General features: G+C 43.0%; 1 protein-coding gene across 5 annotated transcripts in view; it reads left to right on the plus strand.

The window, feature by feature from the left end:
• Positions 1 to 676: 676 nt before the first annotated feature.
• Positions 677 to 13,999, plus strand: part of FYB2 (FYN binding protein 2) — a 408,342-nt gene continuing 395,019 nt past the window's right edge. For 4 of the 5 annotated variants that reach the window (XM_069232597.1, XM_069232596.1, XM_069232594.1 and 1 more), the window contains exon 1: positions 679 to 925. In XM_069232597.1, the coding sequence (XP_069088698.1) occupies positions 917 to 925 (9 nt within the window). In that variant the 5' untranslated portion in view covers positions 679 to 916. Of the gene's footprint in view, positions 926 to 13,999 lie in introns of all 5 variants that reach the window. The other variant, XM_069232598.1, reaches the window with a different exon arrangement.

The raw sequence follows: 13,999 nt of genomic DNA on the forward strand, positions 1-13,999 counted from the left end.
GGGAAAGAATTTAAAGGGTAGTTTTGTGCAGTAAAAGACGCCTTCCTGCACAAAACTACGCTGTGTACAACAGACACCTTGGCATTATGGCGCAAGTGTTCCTGCGTTGTTGCACAGCAGCCACAAGAAAGCTAGTGTAGGCAGAGAGCAGAAATGCACCACTGGTAGGTAGATATGGCGCAGTTTTGCTCTGCCCCGTTGTTGAAAAGCAGCACAGCAACTTTACTTGTTGCGCTGCGTTGCATGAACTCTGTAAATATGCCCTTAGGTTTTTTATTCTCACCGGATGATCGTTTTAAGAAATGGTTCATGTATGCGTCTGCCTGTCTCTGTCTCTGACATTCTCGAACGCACGCTATCACCTTCCCCGCCCTTCTCTCACTCCCCGCCTTCCCCCTCTCCCTCCTGCTCTATTTCACCTTGTCCCTCTTCTGGCTGCATTCTTTGTTTACCTTATTTCCTCTTATGCATTTTAAAGCTTCGCAGTTGCGACTAGTGAACAATGGGGACCAATCGCGGAGCGGAAACATAATATCGTGGATTCGAATTGCAAATCTAAAATGTAAACATTTTCTCACAAAAATTGAGCAGTAAAATAATTTGTGGCAAAAATGAATTTGACTAATAACGTTCTAACTAGCTCAGCAGAAGCTGCGGGAAGAGTTTATGTGTAAAGAGCGGTTCGCATGCCAATCATACACAGGCAAAGAGGCCAATGGGGGAGGTCCGATGTCCCACCCTCGGGCAGCCTGTGGGACTGAATCGTCCTCAGGAGGAAGTAATTTAGTGAAAAAGTCTCAGCACACTTGAGGACGCAGTCGGGATTGCGGCCGGTTTGAATGTTTCCTGCTCGAGCTGCACGGGGTAAAGTGGGCGCTCTCCTGGTCCCGCTGGCCTCAGCCTGCCACAGACAGCCATGGACACGGTATGGAGCAGAGATCATTTGTTGTTTGTGTCTGGCTTTGTGGAGAAAGTGTTTATTTAAATTAACTGATTATTTCTTCATTGCAAATTAATTTAAATCCCTTTGGTTGTCGGGGCTTGACGCAGAGTTTAGCAAGTCGAACATAAACAGAGTTTAAACCGCCGGGTTGAAGACACACCTGTGCTTGCATTTCAAGCAAGAAAACTAATAATTGAGACATAATCTGAAAAAGTACCTTTTTTGGTACTTACAGTAATGTCTGCTTTTTTAAACTGTTTTGTGCGGTCCGCAAATAGTGACTGTATAATGCTCTGGCAGGTCTTTTAACTTCAGATTAATGGACGGGGTCGTTAGTTACAACGCTGGCTTAACTTTGAAAGCTTGCACAGCGGGTTACCTGCGCGACAGTATTGCCTTTGCGAGATACGGGTTCCTTTACCCGTATAAACAAACGTTGCTGAACATTTTTAACTCCCGAACGTCTTTCGGTGAGTAATAATTTTAATCCTCGGCGTGGCCGAGATGGAAAGCGGTCTGGAGTTGAAAGCTTTTGGGTTTGTTGTGGATCTTGTGACAAGTTGAATGTGAGGCTCACGGGACATTTTATTTTATATTTGGGGGTCCGGAGTGTATTTGATATTTGATTTGAAGAGCTACTAGGTATCTTTCTTTCTGGTAATTCTAACACAATGGACTTTTTTGGTCTTCAGGCTCAGACACATTTCATCAGTTTTTAATCGAAGTAGTGTTTGTCAGAAAACACGTTGTCTTTTGTAGTCGAATGGCAATCAACTTGTAATTTTAGAATATCGTAGCAGCCAAGTGTGAATGGGCTTTGGCAATACTATGCTTCACCATTCAGCTAGTCCTGACCTGTCTTTTTAACCGATGACACTTTGCACGCTAGTTTTTGTAGTTCGCGTCTCCCATTGTAAATAAATTGCATATCAAATAATTGAAAGTCCATTTGGCAAAAAGCCAAAAATAACTGTATTTTTTTTGTATTTGTCAACTATCTCGGGCCATGACCTGGCACGCCTTGGCTGTATCTGGTTTTGCCAATATGATCATAGACTGTTTATTGTCATTGGCTATGGACCTAGGTCACTGTACCATGGAATGGAGTTGTACCATAATTTCAAGACATCATCATAGGGTATATTTGCATAGATTGACTCGAAAGTGGAATGAAGTAGTCAGTGGCTATCCTTAAAATCTGGCTGGCGCCTAAGGACCAAAATTGTGTACCCTTAGAAAATAACCATGCTTCACCTTGAAAAAATTGACTTTCAATGATTACTTTTGATTGAGGGAAGTCGATGTGTATTTGTATTCCACAGTTATTGCAAATTGTTCTCTATCAGTTCATACTATGTTGATATATTTTCTGAACATTGAAACATTCTGTTATAACCCTATTGAATGGACTTCAATTTAGTACACTTGGAAATATGGAAGGCTAAGATGACCTTGCCAGGTTTAAGTGTTTAAATCACTGAGCCATCTACCTCGTTTCTCCTCCTACACAACGTTGGTACTACTTGTCGTATACGAGGCTTATGAAAGCTGTACTTATATTTAACAATAATGTGTGATACTAAGAACTAGTGGTTTTGCAGTGATAAATTGACACCCAAAGGTATCTCAATCAATCATTTATAAAGCACACCATATCACCTGTGAGGGCCTCAAGGTACTGGGGTTGCGGAGTGCTTCGTGATGATCTATTCATTTAAACAGACAGATCTTTAGCCCTTTCCTGAATTGCTTAATTGATGGGGTGGCCCTGAGGTACAGCGGAAGGTACTTCCAGGCTTTGGCCACAAGCTGTGAGAAGGAGTGTCCCACTGTTGGCTCGGCGGATCCGTGGGTGTCTGCGAGAAAGCAAGAGGTGGATCGTTAGTGACTGGTGGGTTGGTGGAAGGTCATGTGTTTGTTGATGTATGCTTCATTGTGCAGGGCTTTGTATGCCTGGGTCAACATCTTGGCTTTAGAACCCTGGGCACTTTACCACTGCTGACCATTGCTAAAGTGCAAGTGCTTTCTTTCTAAATAGTATTGGTGATTGGTCTATCCATGATTGGCAAGTTTTGATTTACTAGTAAGTTCCTAGTATAGTGCCCCATGTATTCCTAGGGCCTATGAATCAAATGTTACTAGTGGGCCTGCAGCACTGATTGTGCCACCCACATGACTAGCCCTGTAAACATGTATCAGACCTGCCATTGCAGTGCCTGTGTGGGCAGCTCTAAACTGCCAGTTCGGCCTGGCAAGTGCACCCACTTGCCAGGCCCAAACATTCCCTTTTACTACATGTCAGTCACCTCTAAGGTAGGCCCAAGGCAGGTCAATGGGCAGGGTGCAGTACATTTAAAAGGTAGAACATGTACTGGTGTGTTTTACATGTCCTGATAGCGAAGTACTGCTAAATTCGTTTTTCACTATTGCAAGCACTATCTCTCCCAAAGGGTAGCATGGGGATTGCTTTGAAATATCTTTAAGTGTAATTTCCCATTATTAGAAATGTGGAGTTTGGGGTCTTTGATCTCACAATTTAAAAATACAACTTTTGGTGAAGTTGGTTTTTGAATTGTAAGTTTGAAAATGCCACTTTGAGAAAGTGGCCATTTTTTTGTTTAACCAACTGTTCCTCTGCCTGTCCGTGGAATACACGTCTGGGTCAGAATGACAGCTGGGCTGTTTGTGAATTCACTCTGGACAGTCACACAAAGGGAGCTGAGGTGTGCCTGTATATCCTGATGGGTCTTTCTAAGCTAGAGTGGTGGGAGGAGCTAACACTTGCACCTGAATAGGGCTGTGCCTGTCCTTACACAAAGCAGTCTCCAACCCCCTGGAGTGTGACTAGGGCCAGGGCAGGAGAGGCAGGGTCTTGTGCCCAAGACTTTTCTTTGAAGTTTGCCTACTCAAAAGGCAGAAATGGGTATGAGTAAAGAACCTCTGACCCACATAGTTAGAACACTTCTGGACTGAAGACATTCTGCCAGGAATAAGAGCTGGATTCCGTAGGAGGGACACCTTCTCCGCCTGTTGCTTTGTTATGCTGGCCTGCTGCTTCTGTCCTGTGAGGGAAAGGACTGGACTTTGCTTTCTACATCCTGCTTTCCAAGGTTCTACAAGGGCTTGAAGTGAGCTTTCCTCCTGTTGGAAGTCTCAGGGACATCAAAGACTTCATCTGCCAGTGCCTGGGCTCTTCTGCTGAGAGTCCTGACTTGCCAAGTGATGCCAACTTAACTCCCTGGGCCCTTGGAAGTGTAAGTTGGTGACCTGATAAAGAAAATCCACGCAGCACCTATCCTGCGGCAGAAAACTTGATGCAGCGCCTGTACTGCACCTGAAAAAATTACGCAGCGCCTGTCCCGTGGCAGAAGAATTGTCGCAGCACCTGTCTCGCAGCGGCATAATCGATGCAGCAGCTGTTTCACCATGGCTCCATCAACACAGCAAGTCTTGATTTTCTACACATTGTCCCTGGGGCATCAATTTCTCGTTGACCCCACTCTGTAGTAAGAAACCAAGGCTGCATGTCCGGAAATCAATGCATCGCCTTTCAGGGGTTTGGAATTTAATAAAATATCTACTTGTCCATGGGACCGGTTGCTTCTTAAATCTACTTGTCCTGTTTAAAAATGTAATTGTCCCTCTGGTGCCCTTTAGGGTGGAGTCAAATTATGGCAGAAATCTCTTTATGTAAGAGCTCTGAAAATGGCTCTGTGATTATGCCAGGCCTTATATAGTAGGGTTTGAAAACTAGCATTTTCATGCCCTACCATAGCAATTTCCTTATTTTGCCACCTTTCCACAAATCTACATACTGGGGCTGGGAGAAGCAGGAAGCAACAGTTCCAGGACTGGAATGCCTTTGTCTGTGCAAATCTACTAACCTGTATGTCTTAAGGATTTTCACCAGCTCTTCTCAAATCTTTTCACATACTGAGAAAGGTTGGAAATTTACTCCTGATAGGGCAGAAGTAGAAGTTCTTCCAGGGTCTGGAAAAAAATGGTTGGATTGAGATTAAACTTGTAAACGCTTAATAGATTTTCACATGAGCAAATCTACACATGCACATTTGCTCATGCTAAAATACAGTTCACAAATATTTTGTAGGATTACAATTTCCTGGTCTACTTCTCCAAATTCTTGTGAATTCATGAAAGCCACTAATGCAAAGACCTATACCATAGGTATACCTTTGTGACTTTCTTTAAGAATGGGCCCTCAATTAGGTATCCGCTTTAACCAAGACATTTTGTTTTTTATTAAAATTCTTCATTGAGGGTTTTGGCACACAAAGTAGTTTTATTCAGTGCCAGGAACTACTGTAGCACCGAGTGCTTTTTGAGACAAAAAAACTTTGCTTTGTTTTTTGCCAATGTTTGTTAAAAAGGTCAGCGTCTGGCAGCTCCCAAAACAATAAAGGCCCTTATTACGGCTTTGGCGTTCTTTTTTGTAAGACCGCCAAAGTCGCTGCAGCCAATAGACCGTGCGTGCTGACAGCCATATTAGGAGTCATTGGAGGACTTCTGCCCACTTAAGAGCTGGTTGCATCGCCATCACCGTCACAACAGCGAGACTCTGCCCGCCGTATTATGAGCCGTAATATGGCTTGGTGGAATTTTGCTGGCGTGGTGGTCCTGGCAGCGCAAAACTGCCCGGACCCATCCCCTCCCGGATGACCTCTGCAATGGAGATGGTAAGAGATTGTCTGAAAGGGAGAGGAGTGGGGGGCTGTCTGTGTGTGTAAGTGTGAGTGTGGTAGTTTGAATGCAGGGGATGGGGGTGTCTACATGTGAGTGCTTGTGTGGTAGTTTGAATGCGGGGGTTGGAGGGTGTTTGCGGGTGTGAGTATGCTGAGGGGGTTGTGAATGCATGCATCTATGCGATTGATTGTGAATGTTTGTGTGTGCATGAATGGGGGTGTTCATGTGTGCTTTGCATGGGTGTGCCTGAGTGCGTGTAAGTGTGTTTGAGTGTGTGTCTCTGAGTAAATGGGGTGTATGTAGCAAGTGCGTGGGTGAGTGGGGTGCATGTTTGTAAGAGTGTGGACATGTGGGTGCGTGTGCCGGTGACCGGAATGGGGATTCCTGTCACCGGGTGTGTTACTGCCAGGGTTTTCGTGGCGGGGTGAGGAAAGCCTGGCAGTCTGCAGCCTTAAAATCCAGCCGGCTGGATGAGCCTTGCTGCCGGGCTGGACTTGTTCACCGCCATCCACGTTGGTGCAACCGCACCAGCAGGCCAGGTGGCATTGTGGAGGTTTGGCTTCTGCCAAACCCCACAACTTGTAATGTGGGAGTCTTTACCACCAGGTCCGCGGCGGTGAGACCCCCACAGTGAGGCTGGCGGTATGATGACCGCCAGCCTCGTAATGATGGCCAAAGCATTACAAAAGCTATGTCAAAACAAGACACACATCTAAAAAACCAAAGACTAACAACCAATGTCGGATTGGTTGGCTTTGCCAATGCTTCTTTTTTTTTTCATGTGTCCCATAATCTTGTTGAAAATGGCTACACTGATTTTTTTCATTATGAATATTATTGGGAAATACTAGCATACATCAGCACATTTTACTAAATGATGCTTCAAAGAAATAGTACCTAAAATTTCACAGTAATTTAGCGAAAAGCTTTTTTTTCCTACTTGCTTTTTTTCTGAACATTTTATTTTAAAAGCAAAGAACCATCACTCTCGCTTACAAGCTTCTGCAAAAATATGCATCTAATCAGAGAGTATTCTGGAACCATAATACATAGCCTCATATTGTTAAGCTTTTCAAATGTGTGCACATTCCTTTGTGCTAGAATCACTTTCAGTAGTGCAGTGTGACCTTTACAATATTTATTTAGAGTGTTCACCCTAATAATAATGGCTTTGCATTAATGAGCCATAAATACAAGTTTGAATGGCATTCATATATGGACACAAATATTACCTTAACTGCTGACACTTCACTTCCCTGTAAACTGGCAGCCAAGGAGTTTGCACTGCAGGACATTGGGCCCACTTGTCCCAAGGACAAAATAAACATGAAAACTTGTTGTTCTTGACACCAAACAATATTCCACACCCCTGGACTTTACTGCGAGGTAAGAATTAACATATCTCCCCCCATCCAAGTAAGGAACCGACGCATCACCTCTCCTGTGAGGAAAGAATCGACGCGTCACCTGCCCTGTGCAGTAAGGAACCAACGCATTGCTTTGCTTTTCGATGTCTTGCCTCCGGCCCGCATCATCTTTGTTTTTGACGCATTCCAGGTACTTTGTGCTAAAAAGATACAATTGTTAATTCCTATGGATTAAGACTCATTTCCACTCTCAAAAAGTGATATCTTTACTTGTGTATGCTGGAATTGTGTTGTTTTGTTTAATTCAGATAAATATTGGCTATTTTTTTAAAAACTGGTGTGGAGTCATTTTGTAATGTTTTCACTGTTAGTGTGTGTGTGTGTGTACAAATACTTTACGCATTGTGTTTGAGATAAGCCAGACTGCTCGCGCCAAGCTATCAAAGGGGTGAGCAGGGGTTATCTTAAATGTGTGACTCCTTTGCCCTGACTAGAGTGAGCGTCCCTACTTCGACATGGTGCAAAGCACTGCCAACTAGAGACACCATTTCTAACATAAAACACCCCCCTCCAGAAAGATATCACAGATACTTCTGTCTCAAACAAATGCTTAACAAAATGATCAATTGCAAATCCCAGAGATTGTCCACTACTCAAAAATCCTACCAGAGACACCTAAAGGACCCATGTTATCCAGAAACAGTTCATAACTCTGAAATCATAAAAAGAAAACAGGTACAGAGTCAAACTATTTCAGTAATGTTCAATATCGGCAGGCTATATTAATACAATATTCAGCCAAATGGAACAACCAAAGATGGAAACAAGCAACATATATCACCCACCCTCAGGTAATCAAATTTCATCCTTTCTATCTACTCTTTAAACTTCCCCCAGATTGCATATTACCTCATTATTCCTAAAATCCTGCGTGGAAATTACCCTAATTTATAGCTACAGATTGTTTTCTATCTTACCTTTCTATCTGAACTATACATTTCGTACACTCCATTCTTTACCTGTCATAGTGCCTCTAAGTGTACCTTCCATCTTTCCTAGCACATGCCTGTCTGCCTGACTCTCTATTATACTACAGCAAACTTACCATACTCCTGTTACAGATCATAAGCTCTCCTTCGGAGTAACCATTCCAGCAATACCTACCCTTTGTGTAGCCTACATACTCATCTCAAATTATTCTGTGTAATCCATCCCTGCAAAACCACCATATCTATTCTGAGACCCGCTAATTACTTGTCTCATGTTTCCACTTCTATGATTCTCAAATCTCTTATCAATTGATTCCACCACTAGAAACTGGGTGCAGTGCTTCTGTTTCATTAGTGTTCAATACTAACACAATCGCAAACAAATTAACAACAATAACTTGTAACCCCTGGATTTGCCCTAATTTTGGATTACGTGCTTCTCACCGTAAGACACTTCAGCATTTGTGTTAATGATAGTAAATGCCATATAAATGCAATTACGAAACAAAACAACCAACATCTGAGTGGTTTATAAATATCATCAGAACGCCTTCTTGGCAATCTAGGATCATATTATATATATTAGCTATTCTGTATTTTTAGAATCTGTAATTATTTTGGAGCAGCTAGATTAAAAAGTGTTTGTTGTTTAAACAAGCACCTTTTATTGAAAATAGTAAGTGAAATATTGTCGTGTGTGTGTGTGTGTGTGTGTGTGTGTCTGTGTACAAAAGTGCACCTTGGTTTGTTTTACCCATTCTTTCTATAGAAGGGGGAGATTGTTGATGGTGTTCTCTGCAAGGAGTCTCTTAATAGTGGGGACATGTGGAATGAACTAAAACTGAAAAATGTATAGAGAGTGACAATTAACCTAAAAAGGGTTTCTTGTTGCTTGGACTATAATGCAGAAACGTTGTAACTGGATTATTCATGATTTTGTTTACCTTTCATGAACAGATTTTTGATTAAATAATGGCAAGTGGTAAATCAGTAGAGTGGCTTCAGATAAAAGTTATGATGATGAAACCGATATTTCATAGGAGCCCATTAAATATTTCTATATTTATTGGATCCATGTGAGATTTCGGCCTTTATACCACCGAATTCTGTGTATTAAAATTGCCAAGTTTATCGTTTATACATAGTTTATAAAACCATATGAAGGCCGTGTCATTATTTGCACATATTGATTAACATAAATCCTTCAAACTAAAATGTTCGCTAAATAACTATTACTATAATATTTAATAAAGTAGATACTACCACATTCAACATGTTTCCTAAAGCCAAATTTAAGTATAAAGTTTATTGTGAACTATCATTGCTATCTTCCAAATTAAGTTGAATAATACTAACAGTATGCTGTATGTCCCCACCCACCACTAAAAATTACAATTCGAGCAAATAATGTTTTCGTAAATTGTTGTTTCACCTATAACAAACATCACTCCAAAATAATAGGGGGTGCTGATTTTACCCCAATCTACCTGGTAAAGCTGTCACAGCCACTGTGTTTTTTACTTGTGTTATGCACCACTCATGTCATGGAATGGTAGCATAACTAATCTATACATCATATTACAGTGGATCTTAACCTGTGGGCTGGGACTCCTGGGTGTCCGCGAGGCCTTCTCAGGGGATTCACAAATACAAATTATTTAAATGTATAAATAAAGAATACAAATGGAAACTGTGAAAACCTTTTTTATACTTGATTGTGAATTAATCAAAATATTTCAGTATTTGAGCATTTGTTTGGTGTATTGCTTTGAGGTTCAATTCAGGAACTGCTGTAGCCGGGGATCCCTGGCTTCCAATTCCCTCACTGAGGATCTCCAGATTCCAGTAATCAGTCAGTGGGGCTCCACAGAAGTCAAATGGTTAAGAACCGCTGGTATAGGATGTTCTTATACTAGACAACAACTCTATGGTGTTTAGATGAATTATTTGACATATGTAGATAGAATTCTCTTATGAGGATACTGCACATGATGTAATCAGAGTGCATCTGGACAGTTTGTATTGAGAGGAAAAATCACTCAAACCCAAATTCTCCAGTACAACATAAATATATTGATGCATCCTTCGATTTGGTATCTCTCTACTGCTCTCTGTTATTCCTTTAATAGTGACAGCCAGGTATCTGCAGATTTTCGAGACTCCTAGTGTTAACAGTTTTGGAATGACATAAGGGCAGAGCTCAAGATGAACTGCTTCATATGCCCTTAACTATCTCAGCCCGAAAGCATGATGCTGTTCTTTACCCTCATTTGTGTCAATCATGCCCTACTCAGCCAATACCTACAGCATCTTTATGTCAGTATAGAAATAACCTGTGTTAGAAATGGGGTTTCTGGTTGGACAGGGTAAGCACCTAAGCCAGGCAAAACCCACCCACACTAGTCAGGGCAAGGGAGTTACATGTCCAAGATAACCCCTACTCACCCCCTTGGTAGGTTGGCACGAGCAGTCAGGCCTATCCCAGAGGCAATGCGTAAAGCGTTTGCACAACACACACAACACACATGACACACTATTCCCCCCCCCCCCCACAAAGGAAACACAACACCAAGTTATATAAAAATAAACTGCATTGTACACAGCGTAATTAGACCAAACATAGCATGCCAGTAATACCCTGCTACTCGAACAGTTGTCTAAACTTACACAATAGTTACTCTGCAGAAACCAGCAGTAGTCACACATTACACACAGGTTACTTATTATTCTGCAAAATAAGCAGTAGTCAGGAATCGCATCACTAAAGAAATGCACTTGTCATAAAAATATCATAAATGCCCATCCCAGGAACATTATAAAACATATAGCAAGCCATAAAAACGTATTTGTCTGTCATGCCGACAAAAGGAACATCAGCACATATATGTCGCATCATATAGGAAACAGGTTAGCACACCAGTCAATGTCCATGCCAGGACAATTAGAAATTGTGTTTCCCCAAAAGAGTACCTGTTTTTTGATGAGGGCACTTCCGGTCCAGTCCCATGATGTAAAATAAGGGGGCCCCCAGTGCTCCACTGTGCAAAACGGGGACAGTGGTCTGATGTTAGGGGGAGGGAGGTGGCACTCACCCCCTCCGGGTTTTATGTCATGATTTCTGGCCCCCCCAGACTACAACTGGCCCTCGGGGGGGGGGGGGAAGGCACAACAAGAGGGGGCACTCAGGAAGGGGCCCAGCGGTATGGGGGGGCCTCAGATGAGGCTTCACCCTCCCTCCAGAGATGCTCGCACATGGCGTGGTGTATGAATTTCCAACCAGGCCTCAGCAGTGACCTTGATCCCAGAATAGATGTCAGCTGGTGTCCCTGGGGCGCTCCTCGGAGCATGCTTTGCCCCGGGGGTACAGTTAGGAGCGCGCTCACTCCATTCCTCACGTCCAGGTGGCCCAAAGTAACTTCCAGGAGCACGCTTTTTATACACTTCGAGATCAACAAATGCCCAGGTCGTGTTGGTGATTTTGTCGGCGACGTGTTCTCAAGGTGCAATATTTGCAAAAGAAGGCACTCTCAAGGCACCAGGGCAACAGTTAGAGCACTTCTCAACGGCACTAGACTTGATGAGAGGAAAGCGCTATCCAAGCTCTTCAAAAAAAGAACAAGAAGGAGCTTTCAAGGTGCTATGTAACTGAAATGAAGCGCTCCTCATGTGCTTCGAGCGGACAGTGGCAGGGGTTTCATCCACAGCACCAGCACCTGGTGACACAAAAGGTGGAGCACAGGGCGGTAGGGCCCAGCAACAGGCCAGCACAAAGGGTTGCAGTTCGTGACAGTTCCTCCTAGTGACCCAGCAGGTCACAGGTCAGCACAGCAGCAGTCCATGGCGGTTCCTGGTGAGTCCTTCCAGCAGCATTCTGTGTCCATTTCCAAAATGTATCCAAAATACCTTAATCGATTTGTCTCCTCTGATATGTCTTCTAACGAGCCTTATGGCTGACCCAGGTAGTAGTTGCTAGGGGAAACAAAGTAGTGTTGTCTACATGTGGAAGAGAAAACAGAAAACATTTCTACCATCATTGCATGCATAGAAAATAATTCTGCGGAGTTTGCGGCATGGAAAAAAAGAGGGGAAAAACAACCTCCACCAGTGTCATGAGGAGTTGCTGCAAAGCTGACATTCAGTGGAGTGTAACCATGGACCAGAGGGGCACCCTCAGGCAGGCCCAATAAATAATCCACTTGCAGCTGTGACCTACCTATACAGTTCCCCCTTAATCGGGCCCTTGGAGTGCACTTTGTGGTGTGCATCTAACTGTCCATCCCTGTCCCTAGAGAGCACTCAAACTAATGTACTTCTCACAACCCCTATGCATTTTATGATGCAAATATAGACTAATGGCAGAGAATACTCATCCGAATCAGTGGCTTAATAATACCCACTTCATAAAAGGTGATTTTTTTTTTTTTCTTCTTTTTCCTTTTTCCCTCCTACACTCTCCTCTCAAGTCTCTCACAGGTTAGACTGTGGCCTGTAATTTAAGTTGGAGGTAGTCTATCCTCTCCACCCAGTCATTGTATTTAGGGCTGGTGAAGTAGTGCTTACTGTTACCCCTCCCTCCCAACTGTGAGTCCTTTGCCGATCTTCCAAGGCAGCATGGGCGTTTGGGAGCACAGCCCGGTGCTGGAACTGGCAACTTGCTCCAATGATTAAGACCCCAGGGACGTACAGGTAAGGGGATCCCTAGAGTGCAGGTTGAGGCTTTCAAATTTATGGGTATTCCATTTCTGCCACTGCCAGCATGTTAGGTGATCTTTTTTCGCTAAGTCAGAGAAAGATTCAATAGTAACCATGCACACTGTGTTTTAGCTTGTATCCTATAGGATGCTTAATTTGTAAATAAATCATGCCAGTGACCAAAGCCCTCCTCTGAAACTCGTGGCTGGAATACGGAGGCAGCGTATCCCTGAAGCCATCTTGGGCCTCTTCAATTCCTTTACAGCCACTTCCTGCTCATTTTTTCAGCTTTCTGCTTTCTCCCTTTGTGACGCTTTTTAGTTATTCTATTTCTGCGTCTTTCCCTTATGTGTCTTTTGCTTGCAGGAAATGCTTGAGGCAGAAGAATAAGTACCAGCCCTCAAAAATAAGCGCTGTTGCCCGTACCGGAAACCACCAGCTCAAATTAAGTACTGCCTTTGCTTGCTACCTCTCTCCCACAGATAGTCATACCACCCTGCCAGCCCATCTGGGTTTTTTCTTTACCCAAAGTTGTCATCCCACATACACTGAGGTCAATGAATGCCTCTGTGAGAGGCTCTTTGTGGTGGTTTGCGGTGGGTTTTTTTTGTGTTTTTTTTAATGAAACTTCTAGCTTCATGAAGCCATTAAATACGGATTGAAAATAAGATGATGATTAAAAAGAAGGGCAGCGGTCATGTAATATGTGGAAGAACTGAAAGTCAATTACTGGTGTGCATAAAGATTCATGCCTATTTATTTTAATATGTCTTTTAAGCGTGCCTGATGTAGGCGGTATGTAACCATCTATCTGACAGTAGAGGTATCCTCATTAAACTTTGAAGATCAGCAAGTCAGTTTGATAAACCAATAAATACAATGAAAAGAACACATCCTTCTCAAGAGTGGTTTTAATAAATATGGAGCAGCAGTAAGATGTTTCACGATCAAACTCATCCATATTATAACCTAGGTAGTGATTTCTGCGATACTTTGTATGGGTTGCGAATCTGGTTTGGGCGGGGCTTGCGAAGCTGATTCGTGGGCGTGGTTCGTATGAAGGTGGTTCGTGGGCAAGAGTTCTATCAAGGTGAATCCTTCGTTGGGGTCATATGAAGGTGGTTCCTGCGTGGGGCTGTTAATGCATGCCAATGTTTGCAGCAAATGGTGGCTTGCTACAGTGTGGGACAGTGATGCATTGAGACCTTTAATACCTGGTACAATTGAGAGATATACTATTTAGGACCACTGATGCCCTCTCTGTGACCACTGATGCACGTTATTATCGGGCCATGTATGCTTGTACA

The sequence above is a fragment of the Pleurodeles waltl genome, chromosome 4_2, assembly GCF_031143425.1.
Source record: "Pleurodeles waltl isolate 20211129_DDA chromosome 4_2, aPleWal1.hap1.20221129, whole genome shotgun sequence".
Classification (NCBI taxonomy): domain Eukaryota; kingdom Metazoa; phylum Chordata; class Amphibia; order Caudata; family Salamandridae; genus Pleurodeles; species Pleurodeles waltl.